At 36.4% G+C, this 27,692-nt stretch overlaps 1 protein-coding gene across 2 annotated transcripts; it reads left to right on the top strand.

The window, feature by feature from the left end:
• The first annotated feature begins 678 nt into the window (after positions 1-678).
• pgap1 (post-GPI attachment to proteins inositol deacylase 1) lies at positions 679-24,274 on the top strand. 2 transcript variants are annotated; one of them, XM_079618526.1, is made up of 27 exons: positions 679-961; positions 1,469-1,622; positions 1,877-2,052; positions 2,708-2,879; positions 4,612-4,772; positions 4,910-4,962; positions 5,086-5,152; positions 5,735-5,840; positions 5,960-6,018; positions 6,107-6,190; positions 6,670-6,719; positions 6,979-7,030; positions 7,121-7,198; positions 7,362-7,437; positions 8,278-8,351; positions 8,629-8,680; positions 8,767-8,833; positions 8,937-9,042; positions 9,124-9,162; positions 9,247-9,431; positions 9,556-9,786; positions 10,520-10,655; positions 10,905-10,955; positions 11,060-11,274; positions 11,421-11,525; positions 15,730-15,891; positions 24,195-24,274. In XM_079618526.1, exons 1-26 carry the CDS (start codon positions 830-832, stop codon positions 15,887-15,889), a joined length of 2,841 nt encoding a protein of 946 aa, XP_079474652.1. In that variant the 5' UTR covers positions 679-829; the 3' UTR covers positions 15,890-15,891; positions 24,195-24,274. The 2 variants fall into 2 exon arrangements, with proteins under 2 accessions (XP_079474652.1, XP_079474653.1); XM_079618527.1 differs by lacking the exon at positions 24,195-24,274 and adding an exon at positions 15,986-16,238.
• The last annotated feature ends 3,418 nt before the right edge of the window (positions 24,275-27,692 follow it).

Here is a 27,692-nt window from a genome sequence, read left to right as displayed (position 1 = left end):
TCTGAGAGATTTTCAGATATATGCTTTGGTCAAGCTAAGACACCTTTAAACAATGTTAATTATAGCTGGATTATTAACTCAGTGGCAAGAAAATTAACAGGATTTTTTCACAACTGGTTTCTGTCATTTCTAAATGCAATGATTTGAAATGAAATTGAAGGCAATTCAACATAATCCACAAAAAAAGTACAGATGGTGTTACTTTTGGCAAATAATTTGGTTTGCAACAGGGGAAAATGCAAAATACTAGCAAGATGGAAAGTGCAATATTTTAGAGAATGAGAAGGTGACGTCACGGCTGACGTAAATTACACGCTGCCGCCATCTTAGGTCGTAACTAGTTGTAAACAGTGCTTGGAAACAGTTGTAATCAGATTAAAGAAAATTGCTATCTTTAATTTTGTATCCATTATATTAAGATAATGGCGATATGAAAGTGTACTGCATAAGATGAATTACTGATATTTGATGTGTAATCGTGCGATGCAGGCACTTTACGTCCCTTCGCCTTAAACTTATTCAAGGTGACGTGTGGACTTTGAATTCCCCCTCGAGTTACGCCTTTCTGCGTTTTAAATAGAGGAGAATTTTTCTACGATGATCCCACTGTTCTCGTGCCATCCCTCCCACTTTCAAATCTGATTGGTCAAACCTAGAACACATTCCCTCTACTCTCCTGTCTGCGTCGTGACGTCGTCCCAGGAGCTGCATGACAGGTCCGTAGGTGCCGTTTCCTATAGGTTCAAACACAGTGTGGGTTTACAACGAGGAAAGCGGAGACACGATTACAATGAATTTGTGAATATAATCAAGCTTATTTTGTGGAGACATGAGACTCGCTGTTTACGCGTTTTACGGCTTTGCTCTTGGGCTTTTGCTCGTGGGTTTGCGGGAATTATTATTTAGTTTCGAGGAGAATCGATGCAGCATGACATACATGTTCGAGTACCCAGAATACCGAGTGAGTATCACTGCAAACATAGTCTTTATCACTGTTGTTTTCTTGATATGTTTGGTTTGCATTTAGCTAAATGCACAATCTCTTGTAAATAAGGCAACATTTCTGGCTAAGGTTAGTGTGCACAATTCACTGGCAGGGGCAGGCCATTCATCAGTTCCTCATACCTGTCATTCTACCTGTTGTTTTGGCAATACTAGACAAACCTAGTAAGCTACATCAGTCATTACACAATGTATATGGGTAAAACCGTGGTATAAGGGGTCAGATTTGTTTATCCTCAGTCAAAACAATGAATGTATGACATTTAGAGTTTCATTTTGAGAAGTATATGTCACCATAATAAGCAGTTGCTTATTATATTAATAAACCTGCATAAAAACCTGTACATTAATTTGAAGTTTCGTTTGTGTCAGAAATCCTGTTCCACAATTCGATTTGTTTGTGGTCTTGCATTATTATCCTCTGCGCGTGAATATTCACAGTCATTTTGTGTGCGTGCGTTTGCAGCGCGTGCCGCTTCCGAGGCGTGTCGCGCGCCAGTACCCATCATACGGCCTGTATCTGTATGGAGAGGGCGCATATGCTCAGGAGACCAGAGGACTCAAGCTCACCGGCGCACCTGTGCTCTTCCTGCCTGGGAATGCGGGCAGCTACAAGCAAGGTGAGATGGAACTGTTTTTTCTTAAATATTTCAATCAGCGCATCTTATACATACACACATAGGTGATATAAATAGCTTGGCCTTGTTTAATTTGCCTCCGTTTTGACATCTGGGTGACAGAAAACCTGTTTGTTTGCTCAATCAGTCTTGATTATCCTCCTGACTTTGTCCCAACCCCCAATGCAAATGGAACTTTTTAGTGAGATGTGAGAGCTCATTGCAAAACAAAGATGTTGTTGTACTCTCTCTTGTAGCTCGTTCTCTGGGTTCAGTGGCGTTGAGGAAGGCTGAGAACCTGGAGAGAGGGATCCATATGAATGTGTTTACTATTGACTTCAACGAGGAGCTGGTGGCCCTGTACGGGGGCAGTTTGCGCAGACAGACTCAGTTTCTACATGAAAGCATCAAAGCCATCTTGCGCCTTTATAAGGTCAGAGGTCAAGAGGTTCTTTTTACTCTATATTTTTGACCCTTTACTTCCACGTTCCTTCCTTAATTTTCTTTCTTTCCTTTTTTTTCCTTCACCCTTTCCTTTCTATCATTTTCTGTCCCTTTCTGTCTCTTTGTTGAAATTACAGATCACAAATTACAGTATTCTACACTTGTGTTAGTATGCACTGTGGTTTAAGAGCAATAACAGTAATAATCGAATTTATGGACCAGTATCTTTCTAGTATCAGTTTTGGATTGACCACACACAAACTATATATTCTTATAAAAAAATTACTTATAGTTTTATGATTCCATCCAGGTGGAAGATTTAATAATTGTTTGATATTTTGAGCAGATTTTAGAACGCATTGTTTTCATTTGCCAATGCATCTCCTTGCAACCATGTGTATGGTTCTGTGTGAATTTGTTTGTGTTGTGAACAACGTGAAAGTCTGGTATGACTATGATCCTTGTTTGTTTAGTGTATGATGCCCAGTTTATCCCTCTGCAAGTCAGCAAGTGGATGATGCCAGACTTTAAAAGTCATGTAGTGTATTCCAGCCTTTATTGATTTAGTAATTAAAGCTCACTGCTATTAGTAGATTATCCACATCCAAACCAATGGTCTTTTTACTACATTCTCATGGCTGCAGGACCGTCCAGACCCCCCCACAGGTGTGGTTCTGGTGGGTCACTCCATGGGTGGAGTGGTGGCAAGAGCCTTGTTCACCCTGGCACGCTTCAATCCACGGCTGGTCAGCCTCATCATCACCCAGGCCTCCCCCCACCAGGAACCTGTCTTGTCTGTTGACACTTATATACTGGGTAGGGAAAAAAAAACATACATACACACATACAGTTGCAATCAAAATTATTTATAAAATGATTATACTGAAAGACATTTTGCTGCTGAGAACAAAATGTGATGAAAAATATTAAAGAAAGGCATTGAAAGTTTATTAATACACATTTTAATGATTCTTAGAACGTAAAGTTCATGAAAAATTTAAGAGGAAAAAATCGTATTGGCTCTAAAAATGTAAAAAATTACAAATCACATTTTGTGCAGAATCATTTATTCTTTATAACCTCCAATAAACGCTGCCTGTAAGTGCTTAGAAGCTTCTGTCACCTCTCGACTGCAATCTTGGCCCATTCCTCATTTGAAAAGCTTCCAGATCACTGATAATCTTTGTGTGTTTTTTTTCTCACCATACCACTGCTTTCTTTAAATTCCACCAAATATTTTCAATGAGATGTAAATCTGAAGACTGTACAGGCCACTCAAGAACATTCTACGACTGATCCCTGAACCAAGCTTCAGTAGATTTGGATGAATATCTAAAATGCTTTTTCCTCATTTTAGCAGGTCATCTTGAAATCCTTTGGCTGTAAATTGAGGGTTTTTCTCAATTGCTCTGATCAAACATTTTATTCCCCTTATTGTTCTTTTTCTTCAACACCCTCAAAGGTTTTCTGGTACAACAAATTTTAAACTTATGAATAAGGCTGCCAGCTGTATCTCTAGAAACTTTTAGAGTTTTGGATATCTTCTTGTAGCCATAGACTTTCTAGTGTATTAAAAAGTTCTCTATAGCTTTTGTGAGAGCTATTTTGACTTTTGCCTTTTGTCATATTTGATACTCAACTTTAGCACATGCATGGGCTAAATGTATGCATGTGTAACAGTACAGGCTTAATTGTGTTTTACACAATTACACAAACAACAGGGGTTGAATAATTAGGACTTAGTATTGCAAAAAAAAACTATAAGTCAAAAGCATTACATTGTAAATTAACATTATCACTTTTAATTAGGCACTAAACTGTTATAGATGCATGTTTTAAACTCTGTATCTTAAGAAAAGCTTACATTTGTAAATGATTACAGTCTCCAGATGGGTTGAATCATTTTGATTGCAATTGTACATGAACATAAATATGTACAGAAGATTTGTCTGAGAGTTTTGAAGGTACACTACTGTTCAAAAGTTTGGGGTGAGGTATTTTTTTTGTTAAAGAAATTAGTACGTACTTTTATTCTGCAAGGATGCATTAAATGGATAACAAGGGACAGTAAAGACATTTTTAGTTTTATCAAATATATTATTTTGAAATGTATCCAAGAATCCTTAAAATAATATGTATTACAGTTTCCACAAATATAAAGCAACACAGCTGTTTTCAACATTGATAATAATAATAAAAGTTTTTAAAGCACAAAATCAGCATATTATAATGATTTCTGAAGGATCATGTGACACTGAAGACTAGAGTAATGATGCTGAAAATTCAGCTTTGCATTACAGGAATAAATTACATTTCAAAATATATTAAAATAGAAAACAATTACTTTTAATTGTAATAATATTTGACAATATTACTGTAATTTTGATCAAATACCATTTGATCATGTACCCTTGCTGAACACAAGACTCTTTCCAAAAGATTAAAAAAATCGTATCAACCCCAAATTTTTTGTACACTTACTTTCTTAAACAAAAATTGACGCAAACATAGTTGGTACGCTAACGTCTGAATTGTGTGTCTGTTGTAGAGTTTTACTCCACAGTCAGGAATCGCTGGGCCACAAATGCTGAAGACCTTCGAAATATAACCGTTCTCTCTGTGGGTGGTGGTTACCTTGACTTCCAAGTGCGCTCTGGCTTGACGGCGCTGTCCTGTCCCATTGATGACTTCAATAAGATGTCAGTTGTGGTAGGTCTACAAGCCATTTTCTGTGAGATCTTTCTTTAAAAATGATCTTCAGTTAAATATTTCAACCTGAATATTTAAAGTACAAATTTTTTTAGTCTTTTTTTTTTTTACATGTGTGTTTTGTAAACTGGTTTTAGGTGACTGCAGTTCCTCGAACATGGGTTTCTACGGATCATATTTCCATTGTTTGGTATGTTTTTGTATGCTAACATTGAGCTTAATAACTGATGCCTAATTGTTTTGCTTTTAAGCTACTTAGCTTCTTAACAGCCAGTGAATTTCATTCTTTGTAATTTCAAATGATTCATACAAGGTGCAAGGAGCTGGTTCTGGCCACAGTTCGGGCGTTCTTCGACCTTATTGAACCTGAAACAGGGCAGGTGAGCACTGTGTGGAATTACAAATATAAGAATCCGTTTAATCCTTACATAACATCACTTGAAAAACAAAGGGGAAGTACATTGTATTTATATTTAAGATTATATATCAGATGAATTGTTCGGTTAAGCAAAGATTTTAGCAAGAGGTTCCTGCCAGTCCTGTTCTCTTTGTAAGTCTAATGAGTCTGATTTCTTCAGACTCTCACAATTTTGTCTTTAATGGCTCCTGAAGCCCCTGTCCCATTCTTTGAATAGTTATGCGGATTGGATTAGGACTGGTGACACTCTAGTCTTGAGTCTGGGGTGGGTTCCTATACCTGGATTCTTCATTTGCATGATTTAAGGTTGTCAGCCAGGTGCTTTGTCTCAATTTCTAAGCACTGCCTCCTAAAATCTATACAAACTACAATGTACACTGCCTTATTTAGTCTTGATGACTACAGCTACCAACAGCTCTTTCTCAATAAAGAATCCTGCTGAAGACTCAACCTCGTCACGTCTGAGATTCCTACACTGTCCTAAATTAATACCGTGTTAATGTTCGTGTTCAAGTTGTTTTTATTGACTCATGCTTCTCTTTAGTTTACAGAGAGTCCTGAGAAGCGAATGTCAGTGTTGAACTATCACTTCTTTAGACATCCAGTGCTACAGCCTGGAGAAGCACAAGAAGACCCTGTCACTTTCTCAGGTCTGTGTGCACATATATTTATAGTCTTATCAGTTTTCAACACAGCTGGAAGATTATATCTGAATCTCTGTTTCTTCTTCTTACTATTTTTATCCGAATCTATTCATCCATCCTTCCAGCTCCTCCTGAGGCATGGAAGGAGGTCAACACACTCCGTCTGTTCTACACTGCCCCCAAGGTGACAATATGTTTCATCATCTCTGGGAAAAATTATGCCAGCAGCTTTTCTCTGAACATTGCACTGATGTAAACCATCCTCTTGGCAGGAAGCTCAAGTCAAGTACTTCCTGTTTGCTCTCTCCAGTCGAAGGAAGGCCTACAGTCATTTCCATTGCCGCAGTAATAATATGGTGAGGGAGTCCAACAGCGTCACACTCAGAACCCTTTTTTCCTTTAAATGTATCATTTTGATTTGAATGTCTCCAAACATTAGTGAAATTAAGTCTATTTAAGAGCATTCCATTGACATTTTTTTTATGTGTTGTCAGCTGTCCCAGTCGTAAATGAAAATGTGCAGTATTATTGTGCATTTGAATGTGCATATAAATGGTTGAATATTATAAAGCAGAATTTACGGTAGTTCTTGAGTATAAATTAAGAAAAAAAATGCTTGTTAATTTTCCAAAGCATTTGGATTCTCACTGCTCACACTTGTAAAAAAAAAAATTATAAATAGTACTGTAATAAACAAAAAAGTACATATTTAGCAGGATAATACAGTTTTTCCTTCATGCAGGCTGTGGTCCAAGTATCCATCATGACTTATGCTCATTGTAAATGTTCTCAAGCATGTTTTGAAGAGCTCTGTTTATCTCTGCATGTTTAACAGGAAATGACCAGCTGGCTGTACGGCTGCACACAGATGAGCGGCTCCATGTGGTGAGTAAAGTGAACCACATGAATTCCAATCCTCTTGTAACTGGAAATGACCAGGGCCCATAGAGAATCTGCGCCAGTAATTTCTGCAGTATACAAATGCATGTCTTTCACAAAGTTGGCACATTTTCATGAGTCTGGTGCATCGCTCGCACATCCTGATCCATATCCATACCAGCAATGGACTATTGTTGATAATGTATTAGTACGCTATATTATTTGCTTTGTAAAGTTTCTTTCTCTGTTTTTCTTAATTTTCTAGTGTTCAGGCAATAGATCTGTCATCTGAGACAGAGCTCCTTCCAGCCTATAAGGTCAGTCTAGTTTTTTTTACACACAAAAACAACTTATAATACTACATTTAAAAATAAATTTGATCTATAAACCGTCTGTTTTTTTTATAGGCGGTGACAGTGAAAATCAGTGAACTCTTGTCGGTCTCTCATCTAATCATTGATGCCTCTAACCCCAGCGGAGGACAGGTTAACTTAGTCCACATTATCATGTTCATCATGAAAACTTCCACAGACCACATTAGTATATCTTTCTTTTTAAAACATGCATTGGTTGATTCATGTCATAACAATTTGCATGATGATGAACTATTTAAAGATCCATTCTAAATGCTTGATTGTCTGATTGTAGTTTTTAGTGGAGTGCGAGCTGCAGAGAGAGCAGAGCCTGACTGTCTCAGTGCAAGTGCCTCATACGCTGTCCTTTGGTGAGCCGAAATCACATACATGTATATGTTGACATTTTACTTTTAAGGCATTTAGCAGACACTATAATCCAGGGCAATGTTTTAGTATTTTTTTGTTCCCTTTTTTCTGTAGTGACATGCATGAACTTTTATTTTTATGCACATTTAAAGTTCCCCTGTTATGCCATTTTTAAGGTTTCTAATTTAGTTTTTGAGGTCTCCTAAAATAGGTTTACAAGCATCCAAGGAATGCGTGATTTTTTTTTTTTTTTTTTTAACCGAGAAACGAGACTCCCATTACCATATCTGAATTTCAGCTCTGGATGCTTACAAAGTGGATTTGATATGTCGACAACACAAACCAAACTCTTTCGGGGCTCCACTATAACTACAGAGTTTAATGGCGGGTCAAAGTAGACGTTGTTCGCTGGCAGCCAATGAAGACCATCGGCTGACATTATGTAAATTTGTTACAGACCTATGCAGGTTTGTGCAGGAAGCAAAACAGGAATTACTGCAGGAAGGAGTTACTAATGACTCGTTTCAGGCAGTTCGGAATCGGTTATTTATTTTGGAAAAAAACATTTATAATTTATATTAATAACTAATTTATAGTGCACTTTAATCTTTGAAACATTGCACACATTTTACATAAAATACAAACCGCTATATAGAACACTACATGCAATGTAATATCCAAAAAAGCATAATAGGGACATTTTAACTCTAGAATTGGCAGAAAAAATAAGAATGTAATAGTCGAATAAAATAGTGTCAAATACCGTCATTCTTACTTTTTAAAACCAAGTAAGTTGTGTTTAAGGAATGCAAACGCTTTAACCTGAATGTGACTGTTTGCAGGTCTGACCGTCAGTGACATCAGCATTAACTCATCTGGGCTGCTCCATACACTTCTGCTACAAGACTTTCATCAGGTGATCGCTCACAACATTTCATGTGTTCCTCTTTCCCTGTTAACCTCAGCTTCTCTATAGATTTAATCCCTCAGATTTTTCAAATATTCAGTTTTAATACATAGTAGAAGCGTTTTTAATGGTAGAAATCCCATAATAATCTTTAGCATTATAAAGTCTTTTGAGGATAATGTTCCTATTATTAGTAGTATTATTGGTAATCCATTAATCCTTTAATTAAAATAAGAAGTATACCCCAAAGCATAAGACATGTGAACTCTAGTTTGTGTTCCTTCAGGTTTATCAGGCTTTCAGAATAACGGTAATGAGTCACTGCAAAACCACTAAAGGTAACCAGTTCTGCTTCTTTTGCCAGAAATTCAGCATGGTGTTTTAAAAAGCTCACGTCTGATACCATACGTGTTGTGTTATACAGACAGACTGCCCAGTGTGTACAGAGTGAGGGTACCTTGGTTTCAAGAAGACTCATTTGCTATGGCGAGGTAGAATAATTAGCCAGCTTTCTTCCTCACCACAGCTCTCTTTTTGCATCAGAGTAGAGATGATTGTGTCTTCTAAAACTCTTTGTATGTTTTCAATCCCAAGTATTCCTTCGGTATCTGAGATCTACAGCATGCTTCACACCAGTCGCCCAGACAACACTTCCAGTGCCCTCCTGCAGCTCCACACTGCCCCCAACTGCCAATACAAGGTGTTTCATCCACATCCACAACATGTTTTCCTCAGGTAAACCTACCAGTAAGACAACTAACAATGTCTTGTTTTTCTACAGGTGTCTATTCGGACTTCGTTTCCCAAAGTGCTTGGGCAGGTGTGCTAACATTGTGGTATTTCATCTGCCAATTTTAACTTTGAACCCAGAGTCTCGTATTCAAAAGAAATCGTTGTTCTTTAGATTCTACGTTTCTGTGGTCCAGTTCTGCCGGTCTACTCGGCTGTAGTGCTTCTTCTGATGATCAGGGCTCAGCTGAGCTCCATCAAAAGATTGGGGCATCCTGTTGGAATGCAAGAAGCCATGAGTAAATCATTACAGGTCCACAAACTGGAACTTCCTGTCCTACTGCTGCTGCTGCTGCTCAGGTGAGTCTCGACACACAGTGTCTATCTGCTGTATTTGAATGCGGATTCTATTTTTCTGTATAACATAGGAGCCTAGTCAAGCAGTGCTCCCATTTTAATCTTTTCGAGGGGTTTTCTGCTGTAGGCAGAGCTGGTTTCATGATGTCTGGTCCTCTCTGGGTCTTCCGGGGGTGGATACTCTTCCTCTAATCTCTGTGGAAAACACATCCCAGGATCCAAAAGCCTCTATGCAGGAATGGCCTCGTCTGGTATCCCCACTGCTCTGTGTGCTCGGTGCAGCCATTGCATTCTGGGGTAGCACAGTCCTCAGAGTGTCTGTCTACTTCCTGTCCTTTTTTCTTGCTCCACTGCACAGGTGAAAATCATTTTAATAATTGCTTTGTAGTAGGTGCTCTAAATAAATAGATGTTTTGCATGAATTTTTTTTTCAGAGATCTAAATCCACAAACAAAAATAAACGCATTTGTCATTCTGTGAGTTCAACAATGCATTTATATAAATGTTAAAATGTTTCATATTTATACACTACTTTTTAAAATGTTAGGGTCAGTAATATTTTATTTTTTAAAGAAATTAATACTTTTATCCTTCATGGATGCATTCAATTTGAGTAAAGACATTTATAATGTTACAAAGATTTATTTTTCAAACAAATGCTCTTACAAAGAATCCTGGAAAAAAAAAATCACAGTTCCACCAAAATTTTAAGCAGAACTGTTTTCAACATTAATAATATTAATGTGTTTCATAAGCAATGTTTCATAAGCATCAAATCATCATATTAGAATGATTTCTGAAGGATCATGGGACACTGAAGACTGGAGTAATGGTGCTAAAAAAATTCAGCTTTGTTTTTAAAAATCTAGTAAAATCACAAAATTGTATTACAATTTAAAAATGCTATGTTACTATTTTTATATTGTAAAATAATATTTGAAAATAGAAAAAGCATTATGTATGTTATAACATCCCCAATGCAGATAATAGCTGAAATTGTTCACCTTCTGCCATAGAAACTAGTTGCCAGCTGCTGGTCTTTTCAGAAATGTTTTCACAAATCATGTGTGTGACACTGTGTTTGTTTGCAGACCTTCAGTGTCCCGGGACTGCGGCACGCTTCGTCTTCATACTCAGATTCTCCTGATGGTCTCTCTGAGTGTGCTCGGAGGCGTCACGTGTGGAGCGCTGGCTCTTATGGTCTCCACTCTTCTCCACTTCTACAGAGTGAGTGATCTGTCCTCCCTTCCTTAAGGCCGTTTCACACCTACTTCATATACAGTAGGTTAGGGTTGGTAAGAAATCATTATTCTAATCTTTTTTTACCTCAAGTTGGATGCTTGACTTAAGAAATGATTCCTGCTGATGCCTGTAATAGTTATTAAAATATTTGTCTTTCTTAATCTCCAATTAGTCTTAATTAACTATTTTCTTCATAATGAGTTTAGTCTTCTGTGATTGTCTGTCTTTGTCCAGGTGCTTAAATTACAGATGACTGAGAGATCACTGAGCCACATGTTGAACCTGGTATAAATGCCTTATTTTACATAATTTATCTTTCTTTTCTTTTTTTTACTCTAGTTGGCTCTCAGTACCTGTAATTTCTAAATGTTTTGTTCCCGATAAACCAGGCTCCCCAGAAAGTTTCACAAAACACAGAAAATGGTTTTCATGGCAGTGACTCTCACAGCAAGAGTAAAGAATGTAATGGCAGCCCTTTACTGTCAATATCAGTGCTACACGACGTCAGAGATGATCTGGAGCTCCACTTTAGTTTGTCCACAATGCTTACTCTTACCATGATGTTCAACGCCCCTTCCCTTATCCACTGGAAGAACAATCTCAGGTAACGGAGCAATTTAAGGTGCAAGTTGATTAGAAATTTCTAAATCTCTAGAAGAGAGAAAATGCCTTGAAGGTGAAGAGAAAGTACTCTATAGCCAAAGTCCTGTAGTAGTTTTTAATTTAAACATGTTTTTGTGTCTTGTTCAGATATTGGGTTCATTTGGATCCTGACCCCTGTTGGCCTCACATTGTGCCCCTGCTCATCAGCTCTGTTCTGCTTATCAACTGTAACACAAATACACTCCTCCGCAGGTTTGTGTGCATTTCTCACGGAATTAGCCATGTCATTTTACATCATTTAAAATAATGTTCATTACTGACACACTCTTCAGGAAGCTTAATATGGCAATAAAATAATCTCTAAAATATTTATGATGTTGCTTAAAGGCACAATATGTACGATTTTTGGATTAAAATATCCAAAAACCACTAGAATAATGTTATATATTTTGTTGACTTCTATACTTGCATTATCCCAAATGTTTCCAACAATGGTTAAAAAAGCTAAATTCTCAGGATTTAAACCGTGTGACAGCCCTTGTCATTACGTCGCCTGTCAACGACGTCATATCTGCATTACCCTCGTTTTCCGGTTTTACTTCTGTAGAAACCATGGAAACAACAAAGCTGCTTTAATATATTATGATTTATTAGATAGGTGAGCAACTGTTTGGATACCTGTATCGACTGAAAACTAATACTTGTATAGCTATATAGTTATATACTGTAGCTCAACACGTTTGTTTGAATCTCTTGTTTTCTTGAAACAACGAGTAACATGTTTGTACATGTATTTTAATTTGTCAGATAATGTGACCTGTATGAGTAGCAATAAGCTGCTTCAAGTTCAGGGAAGGAGGCGGACATTAAACATAGCTTTAAACGTATTATAAACATAAGCAATAAAACGAAAGGAGCATGAACGGCCGACTGCGGCATACAAGCATAATAAAAACAGCAACTGTAAAATGTTCCTGGCTCTCTTCCCCACCCTGAGACATATCACAGTAAAACTAATAAAACTTTAATACTTCAGCTCACTCATGAACATGATTTCTAGGGGTGTGCATTGGCACTGCCCTCACAATTCGATTCGATTACGATTCACCAGGTAACGATTCGATTCAATTCGATTCTACGATGCATTGCGATGCATCAAAATTCTACTGCACACAACAAGGCAAATTTTTCATCAGTCATGAGGCAATACAAGCAGTCATATATTGAACAACATTTTATTGGCTGCTATGTGTGTATTATCACTCTCCTGTATCTGACATAAATGTCATTAAACAAAATAAAATTTAATGGTAGGCTACAGGGTATTGTATATGGCATTTTCAAACCTGAAAAAGAAAACATAAATCACTGCTTTCTAGGGCTGTAATCTCCCAGTCGATTGTTGGTCGATACGTTCTTGCTTGACCAAAATTCTGATTAGTCGATTTTTTTCCACGTTCATTTCATCAGTTTTGCCGCGTTCATTTCATCAGTTTTGCAGTGTTCATTTCATCAGTTTTGCCGTGTTCATTTCATCAGTTTTGCCGTGTTCATTTCATCAGTTTTGCCGTGTTCATTTCATTCGTTTTGCGCGTTCATTTCATCAGTTTTGCCGCGTTCATTTAATTTGTTTTGCGCGTTCGTTTCATCAGTTTTGCCGCGTTCATTTAATTCGTTTTGCGCGTTCGTTTCATCAGGTGGAAAGCACTAATTGCTAATGGGGGTGTTTTCAGAGCACCCCTGTTTCACAGGTAACAGTCTGTCTTCAGAACACCCCCCTTGTTTTCACTTCTTTTGGATTAGCCCAAACCACTGGAGAAGAGAGACAAATTGAAGAAAGTAGGCTACTAGAAGGTTTGCTGAATATTATTTATTTAATTGAGAGACCGTTTAATTCATAGTCAGTCCTCTTCTACCATGTCAACAAAGACATCGGCAGTGTGGCAGCATTTTTTTTTTAGAAGACGGGAAAAATGATTGTGCGCAGTGCCACTGTTTGTATTAGTTTTGAGCCTATGCTTTATTTTTCAGTTATGCACTTTATTTTGTTTTTGCTCTTGATCTGGTTTGTTTAATAAATATTATTTTTTTATTCAAATGGACGTGCCTTTTGTGTTTAAAAGTAAAAGCTTTATGTTAGTCTATTCGTGTCTCAGCCGCGAAGCTGCGCTCCTGTGTTCAGCCTCGTCTTGTTTAGTTTCCCATTAACTTCGTAGAATCCGAAATGTGCCCAGATGTCCGCTTTTCCAAGCTTTAGGTGCGTTTTTAATTACCCGTCTATCGCGGTCATCTCCCTCCGCCTCAGCCGTCTTGATTGTTGTTATGCCCACGAAAGTAACTTTATTGTCCAACTCAAGGCCAGAAAATAAACAGTGACATAATCGATTATGGCACTTTGCCGCATCGATGCTGAATCGTGCATATCCCGCATTGCGATGCATCGCCGAATCGATTATTGTTGACACCACTAATGATTTCTGAGTCCCATCAGATTGCTTTCCATCGGCTGTGGAGGGTGAAGAGGACAATTCTCATGATTCCACACACATTCGCAGCTTTATCACCTTTGTTAATGGTTTGAATAAGCAACCTCTAGCAGTGAAACTTACTTACTGTGCCTTTAAGTATAATTCAAAATCATCACAAATGTGTAGTGAATACATATACAGTACTGTGCAAAAGTCTTAGGCACGTTAGTATTTTCACAAAAAATGTTTTTAAGCCAGTTATTTATACATTTAGCTGTAGAGTGTCAGTAGAAAATATCAGTTTACATTTCCAAACATTACTTTTATTATTAATTGTAATAATCCTTTGAGAGTTTTGTATGCACAAGGAGTCTGACAACAGGCAGTAGGTCAGTTTCTCCAAGCGTCTTGGAGATGTTACTGCAGTTCTTCTGGATTTACTGTCTCAGTTGTTTTCTGTTTCTTCATGTAATCACAGACCGACTCAGTGATGCTGAGATCAGATCTCTGTGTGGACTGTGGAGCAGACCGGCTGTTGTCAGACTCCTTGTGCATACAAAAATCTCACTGGATTATTACAATAAAGGGCAAATGGAATGTTTGGAAATATGTAAGGGTTAATGTCCGACGAGGTGTCCATTGTCAGGTTTTATTTAAAACCTGACAATGGACACCTCGGAGGGCATTAACCCGCTTATACCATGGTCACTTGCCAAATAAAACATTTTTAAAACATTAGTTTATATTTTAATTAGGCTAAATCTAGTTTTTAACAAATAATAACTTGCCTGACGGTTTATTTAGCAACCGGAGACATTTATAGTCCGCTCAGCTTGTAGAACCCTTCAGGTTCAGAAATGCATTTTTTTTTTTTCATGAAACACAAAGGTAGGCATAGTTATTTTTTTATTACACATAAAACAATTACATCAGCGGTGTAATTTTCAAAGCTGGAGTCCATTTCTTTTTGAACAAAGTCTCTGAGTGTATTTACTGCCCATTTCGTATTATTTTTCGTGTTGATCTAATCTTTTTCGTCTTCTATTTGATTCAATTCTCCTGGTGTTAACGTTATCTCTTTGTATCGTTTCTCCGTTTTATTTAAATTTTTTTCTTTCTTCAGCAGCATCCCAGTCGTCAAAGTTGTCATATTCTCCATAAATGTTAAAAGAAATAACGAAGTCGCTCATTGTTGTATTAGTAGGCTATGTAATATCTAACTAACGTTAGATGTTTGTTTTGATAGAGCAAATTGTTAACGGATACTTTGACTGCCTGTTCCTATGGTTACTCACAGCTGTTGTAGGCAGCGCATTTATTTATTAATTTCGAATGGTAAACAGGCAGTTTCACCAGAACTACTTTACTAGGTGTCCTACATCACTTTTTAACGGACACCCTGCAGCCAATCAGAATCGAGTATTCACCCAGACCATGGTATAAAAACTGATATTTCCTACTGACAAACTACAGCACAATATATAAATAACTGGCTTAACCACTTTTTGTTGTAAAAAACTAATGTGCCTAAGACTTTTGCACAGTACTGTATATAGACAGTATATTATATACAGTATATTCAAACATAGACATATGTGCTTACAGTATTTTTGAAAGAAGTCTATGCTCACTAAGGCTGCATTTATTTGATCAAAAACAGTAAAACAGGATTGAAAAATAGTAGTGACTGTTCTTGTGATGGCAAAGCTGAAGTGTCACATTATCCTTCAGAAATTATGCTTATTTAATGCTGATTTGGTTCTTACGAAAAATTTTGTTATTATCAATGTCGAAAACATTTTCGCTGCTTAATATTTTTATAGAAGAAGCCATGAAATTTCCAAAAGGACAGCATTTATTTGAAATCAAATATATTTAGATCAATTGAATGTATCCTTTACATTAAAATAAAAGTAAAAGTATTAATTTCTTTCTTACAAAAAAAGTTAAAACAAGACTGTGTGTCTGTATCTACACTTGTATTTCAGCAAACGGATGCTTAATCTGATGCTCCATCTACTGCTGCCGCTGTGCGTGGGAATGCTGGCTTTTTGTCCGCTGCACATTTACAGAGTCACTTACTTCCTGTCCGCAGCACTTACCCTCTTGGTCTGTTCTTGTTTCTTTTCATCTCCCAACAAACTTTAAATGTGAGTATGCATTGAGATTAGAGCAAGACTTGAGTTTTGTATACATTTAGACCAGATCAGACCAAAACAGCCTTATAACCCTGTGTGTATTCAGTGGGATCACATGGACTTGTGACATCAGTGGACCAGCACATCCAGAGTTATGTGATTTGTAATCATTTGTAGTTTCTTGACAGGGTATTACATTTGTTAATGATGGCATGTCTGTATTCATGAGCAATACCTCTTGTCCATAAGGCTAGTTTTCCAGACACATTTTAAGCCCAGGCCTGAACCAGTTGCGGATTTAGGCACTGGCGACTTGGGCAACTCCCCAGGCCGGTATCTTGCCGGGGGGGCAGCAAGGGTTTTTGTTTTTTTACCTTGCAAAACAAAAAATGGAATGTGCGATCGGGTTTTTACTGCTCGGTATCGCATCAATGATATCATGCCACTAACCTCAATTCAATTAACAAGAATTTTTAACTATAGCCACTAGATGGCTGCAGATGATTACTCAACGGGTTTTCATTTAGATTTATGTTTAGACATTATAAAATCATCATTATTATTATTTTTTTTTGTGCAATTGTAACAATATTACTGTTAAACCTGAGCATGCTATTTAATCAGTGTCTGGGAAGCTAGCATGTACTGGTGTGTGTATTGGGGGTCGGGGGGGGGGGGGTGTATTGTTCTTATTTAGTGTTAATTCTTAAAGTCAACATGAAATCATAATTTATTGGGATACGCAATATATCAGTAAAAAAAAGAATATCTGAAAACAGATATGGTAAAGGCTTTTTTTTTTTTATCAGCATCTGACGACATTTAATTTAGTTTAGTCATAGTCTAAAAATCATAGTGATTTTGGCAAGGGAAAATGCTTTTACAATTCATTCCAGCCCCTGTTAACCAATCGATGTTTACACATTTTTCTGTCAATCATGCTTGTTCATGGAAATCTTCACTTCATTCTTTAGTCAATTTCCAGTTTCATACCATACATCATTATAAAAATGATTTCGAATGCTTTTTCATGTTGACTTTAAGGGTGACTTTAAAGACTTTAGGTGTTTGTTCTGCTTTTCTGCAATTCACATGTCTGTTTGTGAGTGATCGGATCTCTGCCTGTTCTATCTTCGATCTGTCATTTCTGCCTTAAATCATTTAGCTTTGAATGCACATGTAATGCCTGTAAATTCTGAAATCTCTCAGATCTGTTCGTATTAACGCCTTTTTTTATTATTATAATTTGTTTTGCATTAGCTGAAGCTGTAAGGCAAGGAACATAACATAGGTGCAATCACTGAACTGGGCAGACAAGCAATATGATGATGATTTTATATTAGCATCAATGTGCACAATTTGTGGTGTTAAAAAGACATCAGTTACATTTATGGTTATAGAGCAGTCTCATAACCTGAGACGAATTATTAGAAACACTGCCAGTCACAGTAGCCATGAGATTGTTGCTGTCTGAATAGCTTTTTTACTGTAATGTTTGAAGAATGCTGTTGATGGTGTGTGTTCCTCACACACTGCTCAGCAGCGTCCATCTGCTCTTTCATCATTTGATCTGCTCATGATTCAGGATCGCTTAACCTGAGAGCTGAAAAGATACTTTTGTCATCCTGAATCAAATGAGAGAAACGGTGCCTTTCTTGTAATATGCCCCTGCTTCTCTGAAAAAGATTTGCAATTTAACCTTCTCGTCATAGAGGACGGATGTTGAGGATATTTGTCAGTCCATCCAAGTAGTCTGATATTTAAATCAGATTTCCTTCTCTCACAGGATGTACTTGACCAAAAAAAAAATACTCATATGGCACGGAATTATGTCCTCTGCACTGTGAATGTACGAGTGTGTGTATTTGAGATGTTTTGCAGTGAGCTTTGAAGTGTGGTGTCTTTTTTATGGTATGTTGCAATCTTGCTCTGCCTCGTGCTAAATTTAAGCGTTTTTTTGTGGTGAAAGTCTGAAAGGATGCCTTTTTTTCTATCAGTATGATTGTGACTGATCGTTTTCATCGATGTTCACTGTGATGTGCCACAATATTTTGAGGCCAGGATCTGATTTTATGTCTCGAAGCAAGGACTGCTTATTTAGGGCCAGATCTGTCCTGGTCATGTAATGAGTACACTCACCGTCTGCAATGAAGCCAAACAGATCCAACAGAAACTCTTTAACTCTGCAGCAATGACAGCAATGTTTGTATTGATGCTGGTGAGGCTTCTGCTGAGTGAAATTTAATGACAAACTTGCATAAACTTATTTTGTTTAATAGAGTGTTATGTGATAATATTAACAGTTCAATGTTAATTGTAAAGATAGGAATTCTCTACAGGAAATTTCCAAAGGTTGGGTTCAATACGATATCTTAATTAACAAATAAATAAATATATAATTTTTAAAAAATAGAATTTTATCACTTCTGATCAACTGAATGCTCCCTTGCTGAATAAAATTGATGTCAAATGCTTTTTTTTTTTTTACTTTAAATTCAGTAATGAATCCTGAAAAAAAAATCATGGTTTCCACCAAATATTAATTGGCACAACCTTTTTCAACATGGGTAAGATGTGTTTCTTGAGCACCAAATCAACATATTAAAATAGTTTCTGAAGGATCATGTGATATTGGAGACTAGACAAATGGCTACTGAAAATTCATGTAAATAAAATTTGAAAATGTATTAAAATGAGAAATATTTCACAAATTTACTGTATTTCTGATCACATAAGCTTTGGTGACCAAAAATATCTTACCGACCGCTAAACTTCGAATGGAAAAGATTAAAACTGCGTTTTTAAATTCAAGTCTCCAACGTTAATGTTAAAAATTGATTGATAATTAAAAAATGTATTATAAAGCAAAAAAACTAAATGTTCAGTATTACATTATATTTTTATTTTTATATCAGTCGAACAATAATCAACCTTTAAAAACAAATGTGTTTGGAGGGAACAAAAGTCTACACTCCTGAACATCCCACAGTCCTGTTCTGTGAGAAACACAAATTCAGTGTGTCTGTTGGTTTTGAGTGGGGTCTCAGATGGGCTTCAAGTTTAGCTGTGACTGTTTTGACTTTTTATTATTTGTATAAAATGCAGCGCTCTGCCTCATGAACCTAAATGCTGTTTTGCTTTAATATAATTGCAGTGACTCACTCATTACAGTGACTCGTCTGTTTTATATAATGGAGAGGTTTAAATCTGTATTGTAAGGAGTTGATGTCTCAGTTGAAAGCTGAATAATAGGCATTTACATTTGTAATATTTTAAAATGAAAGCATAAATCAGCAGTAAATTGCTCATTAAAACATATTACAAAATGTTTACTAAGAGATGTAGAAGGTAATACAAGTGTGATTATAGTGCTGTTTTGCTTGGTTTGTGGTGCTTTTGTAATGAACATATTTCACTCATGTGCGGTAACTAAACTTCAAGAGAGTGTTAATAAACATTTGTCAAAGCCTCTTTTATACTGATCTGTGATGAAGCACTGTCTGTTAGCACATGCATGCTAACATATTAGCACTTCTATGCCAGTCGGGCTGATTTAACATCATTGGCTTGCACCTGTTTGGCCAAACAGCAGAGTCACTGTGATTGGCTGTGATCATTGTTTTCTTAATATGGTTATTATTATTATTATTCATGCTCATTTCTGGAGCATCTTTTATTGTTATTTAAAACACAGACATGCTAGAAAGTGTCATATGTTGTGGACCTGTTTTGTAATAAGATTGTTACAGACTGTGCAGGATAACAAGGTATTTGCCTATTTATTTGTATATGGTGAAATAACAAACTGAACATTCTCAGGTTGCGAATAATGTATTGTGGAGTCAGTGGCTTGTAGTGTTTATATATCTTAATGTTATTTTACCCCAGAATACGTGCAATTTGAGCACTACTACAGTTCCAATAAAATTGTTTTTATGGTTATAATTGTTTTATGGTTCTCAAGTTTATTTGTGTGTGTTTGTGTGGGTGGTAAGGTTATTTTATTATTTTCTTTTTTTAGATCCAAAAAAAGTCTAACAAGAATACAATGCATGATGTGAAGATGTGATGTACAGCAATGTTGTACACCAATGTATTATATGAGGATTATTTGAAGCATGGTGAGGGTACATTAACTTGTGGTTATATCATGCATAAAACAGTATACAATAATAATAAAAAAAGACTGTATAAGACCATAATAATCACACACAATATCCTGGAGATATGCATATTCATTCATGGAAGGTTTTTGTATGAATGAATGGCGAAGAGTCCTTTTTTATGGCATTAATGTGAGCGTTCACTATTCATTCCTTTTTGTTGTAAATGGCTCTGGTTCTGCCTGGGTGTTAGTTGCAGTTCGGGGGTAGTTCACAGAACTCCAACACATAGGCTAGTTTGTTGGAAGAGGGGGTTTGCATGATTATTATTTTAGTTTAGTTTATTTAATTGTATTGTACATTAAAAAACAACTCAAATTGGCCAACGTGCTTTGGAGCTAGGCCTTAAAAACAAACGTGATCTCCTCCCGGGTTAGTGACATCACTAACCCTAAAATTTACATAAACATGAATCTGAGGAATCATTTCCCAACTACAGAACTTCTGTCCTTTTAATAAGAAGAAAACAATTTGATGGTATTGGATCCCTATCCACTGACGCTCTAAAATAATTCTGTTCAGTTGTATCAAATGCTGCTGTAAAATCAAGGAGAATGAGAACAGCAAGCGATAAATCATTGCTCACTTTTAAAGGGCACCTATTATGACATTTAAAATGTTCCTAATGTTGTTTAGGGAGTACCCAACAACAGTTTTACGTGCATGCAATGTCAAAAAACACTTTTGTTTTCGTATAATATGCATTTATTTTTACCTGATTTGCTCACCGACTCCCAAATGAATCGTTCAATGACTCATTTTTCCAAACCCCTCCTTTGCGCGACGCTAATCTGCGATTGGTCAGATGACCCAGCAGTGTTTACAGAGATAATAGTTATTGTTTAACACGGAGTACAATTATGCTTTTATCAATTAAATCGTGTTATAATAATGATTATAGTCCACTGCTTTGTAGTTTGTAGTAAAAAACAAAAAATAAGATAAAGAATTTAATGTTATGTTAGCGAGCATAGCCCAGAGTTCATATTGTAAAAGCACAATCAGTCTTTGTTTGCATTAGCCCGATGCATAAACAAAACGTTTTTACAAAAAAAAAAAATGCAGTTACGTTACTACGAGGTATTACTCTATTTTTTAAGACAACTCCGAAAACAACGACAAACACTTCACATATCTCAATACAATTTCCATTGAAGACCTAGAAGCTAAACGGTGCTTACACAACAAACAAAATAATTATTAAGCATGCTACATAAAACATAAAAACAACAATTATTAATAACACTTACAGGTTGTGATACGGAGGAGGAAGCTGATGCAAATACACTTGGAACTGAACTCAATATCAGCCAGCTCGGGAATCCAAGTTTGATTGCATTTAAAAAGCAATCGTCTTCAAAATGGCGCGAACAAAGCACAAGGCTCGGACTATACTTCTGTGGTATAGTTATATGAATTGTAACCACTTACTCTTCAAATGCTCCTCCTTGGGCATATGAAAAAAGTTGGCTTTTGAGTCGCACTTCAGAACAGCATCTTCTCGTCGCCCTGATGTTTTCCAGTTTTCCCTGGCCTTGGAGCGCAATAAGTGGGCGTATCGTATTCAAATAACTTGACAAGTTGACGTCATCTAGTCAGAGAAAAAGCTTCGGTCTTCTAACGATTCATAAAAATGACTCAGAGTCGACTCTTACTTTTGAAAGACAATAACTTTATATACGGTGCACTTTCATATTTCAAACTTTGCAGGATGTTTTTGTTCACTTAGATCTATGTTACACACTACATGAAAGGTAAATTTCAAAATTCCATAATAGGTGCCCTTTAAAAGAGCAGACTACATAGAACCTAAAACCTGACTAAAATTTATAAAAATTAATTATAAATAAATAAATGAGAACAGCTGAAGACAAACAAACTTCTCAAAACTTTTAGATAAATTATTACTTTGGAATTGGGCGAAATTTTACTAAAAACAAAATGATCAAGTGTAGGCTTTTTAAGAAGAGGATGTGTTATAGCATCTTTAGACAGGATGGGACTATATAACATTTGCTAAACTACTATTTATGATACATACAATTGTTGGGCCCACAACATCTAGAACCTGGAGAAGAAGATGAGAAGGAATGCCATAATAAGCAAGTAGGTCTCAAGTGCTGAACTATATCTACAAGATCAGAAAGAGAGCGGTTCAAAACTAGATAATGCAGAGCAAGGAGTAAATTCTATAGAGTAAAGATCAGTAGAATCAATACTAGCTCTAATTGTCTTAATCTTCCCAGTAAAAAAAAAAAAAAAAAACTTGTCACAAGCTGTTGGAGTGGGGTCTGGATAAATATGTGTTAAAGGATTCATTACAAAATTTGTTGTATAAAATGTTCTAATTCTGTATTAAGTCAGAATCAGAAATGATTGCACTTTAACTGCCTTGGCCTCCCGCTGATGACTGATCATTCTATATCTTTAACAATCATAAGACAACTGAAGTTTATCTATTTTTCCACTGCCTCTGATCTTCTCCATTTTTGTCTAAAGGCCTGGGTGCTGTCATTAAGCCATGGCTATTTAACTTTAGGTGTTACTATTTAAAACACTGATACAAGATTTCAGTACAATGTTGTATTAAACCAGGAAATCATTGCTTTAGTACCCATATGAACAAGACATGATACTGGGGAACTACAACTCTACAAGATGAACTGCATCTGCAAACTGACTGGCCGTAAAAAGGATTAATAGCACGTAAACGGTTTCCAAATAGCCTATAACTCTGCAGGACACCTGAAAAAGAAACATTAAAAGTAACAGGTTTTTGGTCTGATAAAGGAAAACCATTGGGTTGGCATACGATCAACAGGCTCCTTCGGTGCAAAAGCAGTCTTTTCGATTGTACTAGATTGTCTATAATTTTGTGATTGGTCCAGAGGCGCTACAGTTGTTTAAATAACTATTGTTTACATTATTTATTTTATATAGTTGCCTATTTACAATATTATTTAAATTATTTAAATTATTAAAATTGTAATACTTTTATTTATTTGGTTTGATATTTGTTTACAATTTTTCTTCTTTTTTTGGGTGCAGTCCCTTTAAAAAGTGGGTGTTATATGTTAGCAATTCCTAGAAAAATCCCTCACACATATTGTCAGTAGCATTTTAATTCCTGCTAATTAGTCACATTTACTGATATTTAGCTTTTTTTTCTCAGCCTAGCAGATGGCTGTTAGTCCTGCTGAGATTTGGCCACTGCAGCTGCCAAAATTTGACTGGTCTAGACAGAGAGGTGGAAGTTTTCTTACATCTCAGTTGAAAGACAGATAACAATTTATTCACAATGTCTTTTAATATTTGACGCACTGTTCCGCTTCACTGAACGGTCCACTTCTCCATTCATAAATACATAAATAAATTGGCCCATACAGCTCATTTAAGGCACAGAATTAATGTGAACACACGAGTTTGGAGCGAGATCAAGTGAGAGGGTCTTTGAGTGTTCAGAATAAACCACAGGATATGAATACAAATGCTGTCCTCAACAGAGCAGAGTCAAGTGCTACAGTCACATCAAACAGAAGATTCGTGGAATGGAAATGTGTCTAATGCTCGAGGGTTTCAACCCCGACAGAAAATATTTTCATGAGTTTCGTCCAATGTAAACCTTTAAATAATGCATATTTACATTTTTATTAGCATTATTAATGCAATCAAATTGTACAAAATTACCATTTATTCATCTTTGTTAATGTTGCCTAATAATGCTGTTAAATGTGTATTCAGAATGCATTTACAATGAACTATTGTGGATTATATATAATATGTGCATTTACATTTATAAAATTATTGTTATTGCATGCATTACCAGTTGAACCCTATTGTAAAGTGTTATTAAAATCTTTAATGTCTGATGCAGAGCTATTTACAGTCTTACAGGAAAAAGTGAACATGTTTGAAATTAAGTATTTTTTTATTTCAGTTTGTTTCTTTAATGTTTATGCATTAAATGTGTTTAATATAATATAAATATGTTAGATATAAAAAAAAAAGATATTTTTTCTGGGACAGACACACACACATAAATATTTTACATCTGCATTATTCTACAATGCAACTGCATAAGGTCTGATTGATAAATCCATACAATGTAATCTGAAGACGGTTGTAACCTTTAGCCTGTTATTTGTCCCACAGCTCCTGTGTCTGCAGGACAGATGTATTCGCCACTCTCACACTGCCTCCAGCACTGGAGCGCCTTATAACTGGTTTATTACCACCGCTGCATGCGCTGCGGGGACTGACATGAAGACGGACCGAGCCGGGTGGTCACGACCACAGGGAAACCGAACGCCGTTTTCTGCTATAGCCTAATTACACAGATCTTCAGGATCAGATAGATCGGGCTGTTATCCAGGATGTTATAGCTCATCTGTCAACCTGTGCAGAAGGGAACTGTCCCCTCAGTCGTGATTTCTGGTTCGGGTAAGCGACAAAATCTCGCTTCATTGGATAAAGAGGCCCTGAATGGATCGACGCCTCGCTATCAAGGCGAATCTGAGGAAATAACTATGAAATAATATTATTAACGCACGTTATTCGCCTTTGCGCCTCGGATTATGTTGGCGTTTCCATGGACACATCGCGTTGATGCGCAGGTACGCGGTTACACAATGATATCATGTACGGTGTTTTGATGCATGGCTATGCAACCAATATTTTTAATATAAAATGTTTTATGATTCAGCAGTTCTAACGCACCACTGCATCTTGTGATTAAGTTTCTTTTGCATATCACGCTTTTTAGCGCGACAATATATTTATAGATGTAGCCTAATAAAGGTGCATTAGCGGGCTGACTCGGTGGTTTAGAAATACACATATCTGCTGATGAGCGGTTGCGTTAATGCAGCATTGCTGAATATCTGCAGATCATGATGTGTGAATACATGACGAAGGGAATTCCCCGTGTTATCCGATAGCGCTGCTGCATGCTGTCGTGAGGAAACAGTCACGGCTCTGTGGAGCTTGTGTGCGCGCTGGGCTTCACCTGCAGAATAATTCATGATAATAACACCTTTATGATAATGTTAAATAGGTTGCATCGCACTGAACTCATGACGTAATACACACTTCTGCTGAGTAATAAAATATGACACATTCTAGGCTATTTATTTCATTTAGCTTATTTATTACACTTTTTTTCGACAGCATACAGTAGCTAGACCAATGTTCACATTTACATCGATAAAAAAAACAGATTGGTCAAATGAAATTGGATGGACGATTCAGCTAACACGGAAATTCATCCTTCCTGATCATGCTGTGTTCTTTTTGCATAAAAATAAACGGCATATAGCCTAGGCTAGGCTACGTTTTATTTCAATCAGATTTTTATAGCTTTAAAAGTTATTAAAGTTAGTAAGTGTGTGTCTTTATAGCAAATCAACCCTAGCTGAATTCGCGTGAGGTAACCATAGCAACAGAACGCCGATCTCGATTTTTCTTTTGAGATCAGTAACGTTGCTATCAGGCGACAGGCGTACCGTCGGCGGTATATATATAGCCTATATATATTTATATATATATATATATATATATATATATATATATATATATATATATATATTACATAAATAGTCTATATTTAAAAATATCTTACATTATTGGCATAGCTAAACGTGCTGGAGTAGCCTACTTGTAGAAGAATATGTCTTAAAAACAAAAAAAACTATAGATATCCCTTAAAAAGTAAACCCTCTGAAAGCCGCTGCATAATTTGCTCGCTGATTTTGATATCTTTATTGGTGATGCTGCAGTAGCTACTCTCCCTGTCATTCTACATTCATAATGCTGCATCACATTTTCAGATGCAGGAGGTGGCAGAGTGAATGTTTGACTGTATTTGAACATTATCTGTGACAAATGAGAAAGACCCCTGTCGTTCTTTGCCTTTTATTCCCTGCAACCAGTTGCAAGAAACCGAGTAAAAAAAAAAGAAAAAAAAAGCCTTTAATACATTAGGTAGGCGTTGTTAAAAATGGGTACTGATCCATAGAAAAAAAATGTTTATCAATCTTTCTAGAAGAAGCTGGGACTTCGGTGATGAGCCCCAGCAGACTTCTGTTCAGTAATGAATTGTGCCTTAAATGCTTGCAAGATGCAAGACAAAGTCTGTTGCACTGGCAGTAGTGTGCAGTTGCAGGCGTGTGTGTGTGTGAATGTGTTTGTTATAGAGAGTGGAACAGTTAACGCTCCTGTGCCATTCTCTGTGCCAGCTCCCCAAGGTGCCCGTTATGTCAAGTAGCAAAGACTGCAGTAACCTCCGCTGTAGTGCACAGAGGGGTTCCTGTAGTGATAGCAAACACTGCATTCATGCATAGGTGAACACAGACCTCATTTACTATTTAATGGACTGTAAGATCAGGTGTCATCCGCATGCAAACACTGCAGAAACTCTCTGTGCTGACATCACCTCCTGTAATTCGCTCATACACACATGCACGCTCGCTCAAGCATTTTTCAGACATGCAATACATTGTCATTCTGCAGTGTAAGACTTCTAATTCAAAATGTGGCAAACGGCCACTGCACGTATTGCACGCACAATGCAGTGATCCACATTATATGTGGGATGCTTTTTGAATTCTTCCTGTTTGGTCAGAATTGGTGAATAAATAAGTTCACATTAGATGTTGGAGAGTGTGGAGTTTGAATGCTTCTATAACCAGCAGAAATATATTATTTAGTTTCTACAACAGGTACATTATAATGCTCAAGAAATAATCTCCTTTCATCATTTTTTTTAGTCTGTTTTATTCATTTCCCCAACTGCCCATGTCAGTGATTTATGAGGTATAAGGAGGATGGCTGGAATGTTTTGAAAAACCAAAGATGCTGCTGAGTGCAAAGAAATGACATCCACTAATCTTCCCACTGGTCCTATTTTTACCTGAGGTGCCTTTGGAACTGAAGACCTGTCAAATGATCATACTTTAATAAAAAATTCAAAACGGCATGGTGTCTAGACCATTATTTGGTTAGTGTCTTCATTGGTGCATCGTATTTTAATAAGCAAGTTATATCGTTGTATGGGAAACGCATCTCAGTGCAGTGCAACCAGTACAATTCAAACTTCAATTTATGAACAAATGACTCCTATGAACTGGTTCTGTTGAATTCAGGTGTTACTGGAATTTTTGAGTGTTGTTATTGTTAACTTAATTGAAATAAAGCAGTAATAAAATTCAAAATAGATATTAGAAGAAAAACGTAAAAAAAATGTTTTTAAAGAAAATGTTAAATGTTCATTGGCTGATAAATTAAAGCAATATAGAAACAAAATTTGGTAGAAGAAATCACAAAAAATACTAAAATGAAAACTGAAAATATAAAAATATAAGCTCATTAAAAATATATAAAAAATACTATAAATATATAATAATGAATATATAAATGATACAAAAATAACACTGGAATTAACTCTCTGAATTGGCCTGAATACTGAACTGAAAGTGTTATCCTTTTAGTGATCAAAATGTAGCAAGTTATGTTTACTTAAGGCTCATGAAACTTATGTCTGTGATATTAAATAGCTACATATGAAACTGTGTAGGACTGTAAAAACTTTCTCTTTACTGACATTTCTCTTTCTTTGTTTCTCTCTCTGTCTCTTTGTCATTTTCCTTACCATTT

The sequence above is a fragment of the Phoxinus phoxinus genome (genome assembly GCF_949152265.1).
Source record: "Phoxinus phoxinus genome assembly, chromosome: 7".
Taxonomy (NCBI): domain Eukaryota; kingdom Metazoa; phylum Chordata; class Actinopteri; order Cypriniformes; family Leuciscidae; genus Phoxinus; species Phoxinus phoxinus.
The sequence above is the reverse complement of the archived record's forward strand: the minus strand, read 5'-3'. Positions and strand labels throughout refer to the sequence as shown.

Bases quoted from the DNA above. Each gene is read 5' to 3' on its own strand.
- pgap1 (XM_079618526.1), top strand. From the start codon at position 830: ATGAGACTCGCTGTTTACGCGTTTTACGGCTTTGCTCTTGGGCTTTTG. The intron at 7,438-8,277 runs GTGAGCCGAAAT...GACTGTTTGCAG, and splicing joins GCCTCATACGCTGTCCTTTG to GTCTGACCGTCAGTGACATC. The intron at 9,163-9,246 runs GTGTGCTAACAT...GTTGTTCTTTAG, and splicing joins TTCCCAAAGTGCTTGGGCAG to ATTCTACGTTTCTGTGGTCC.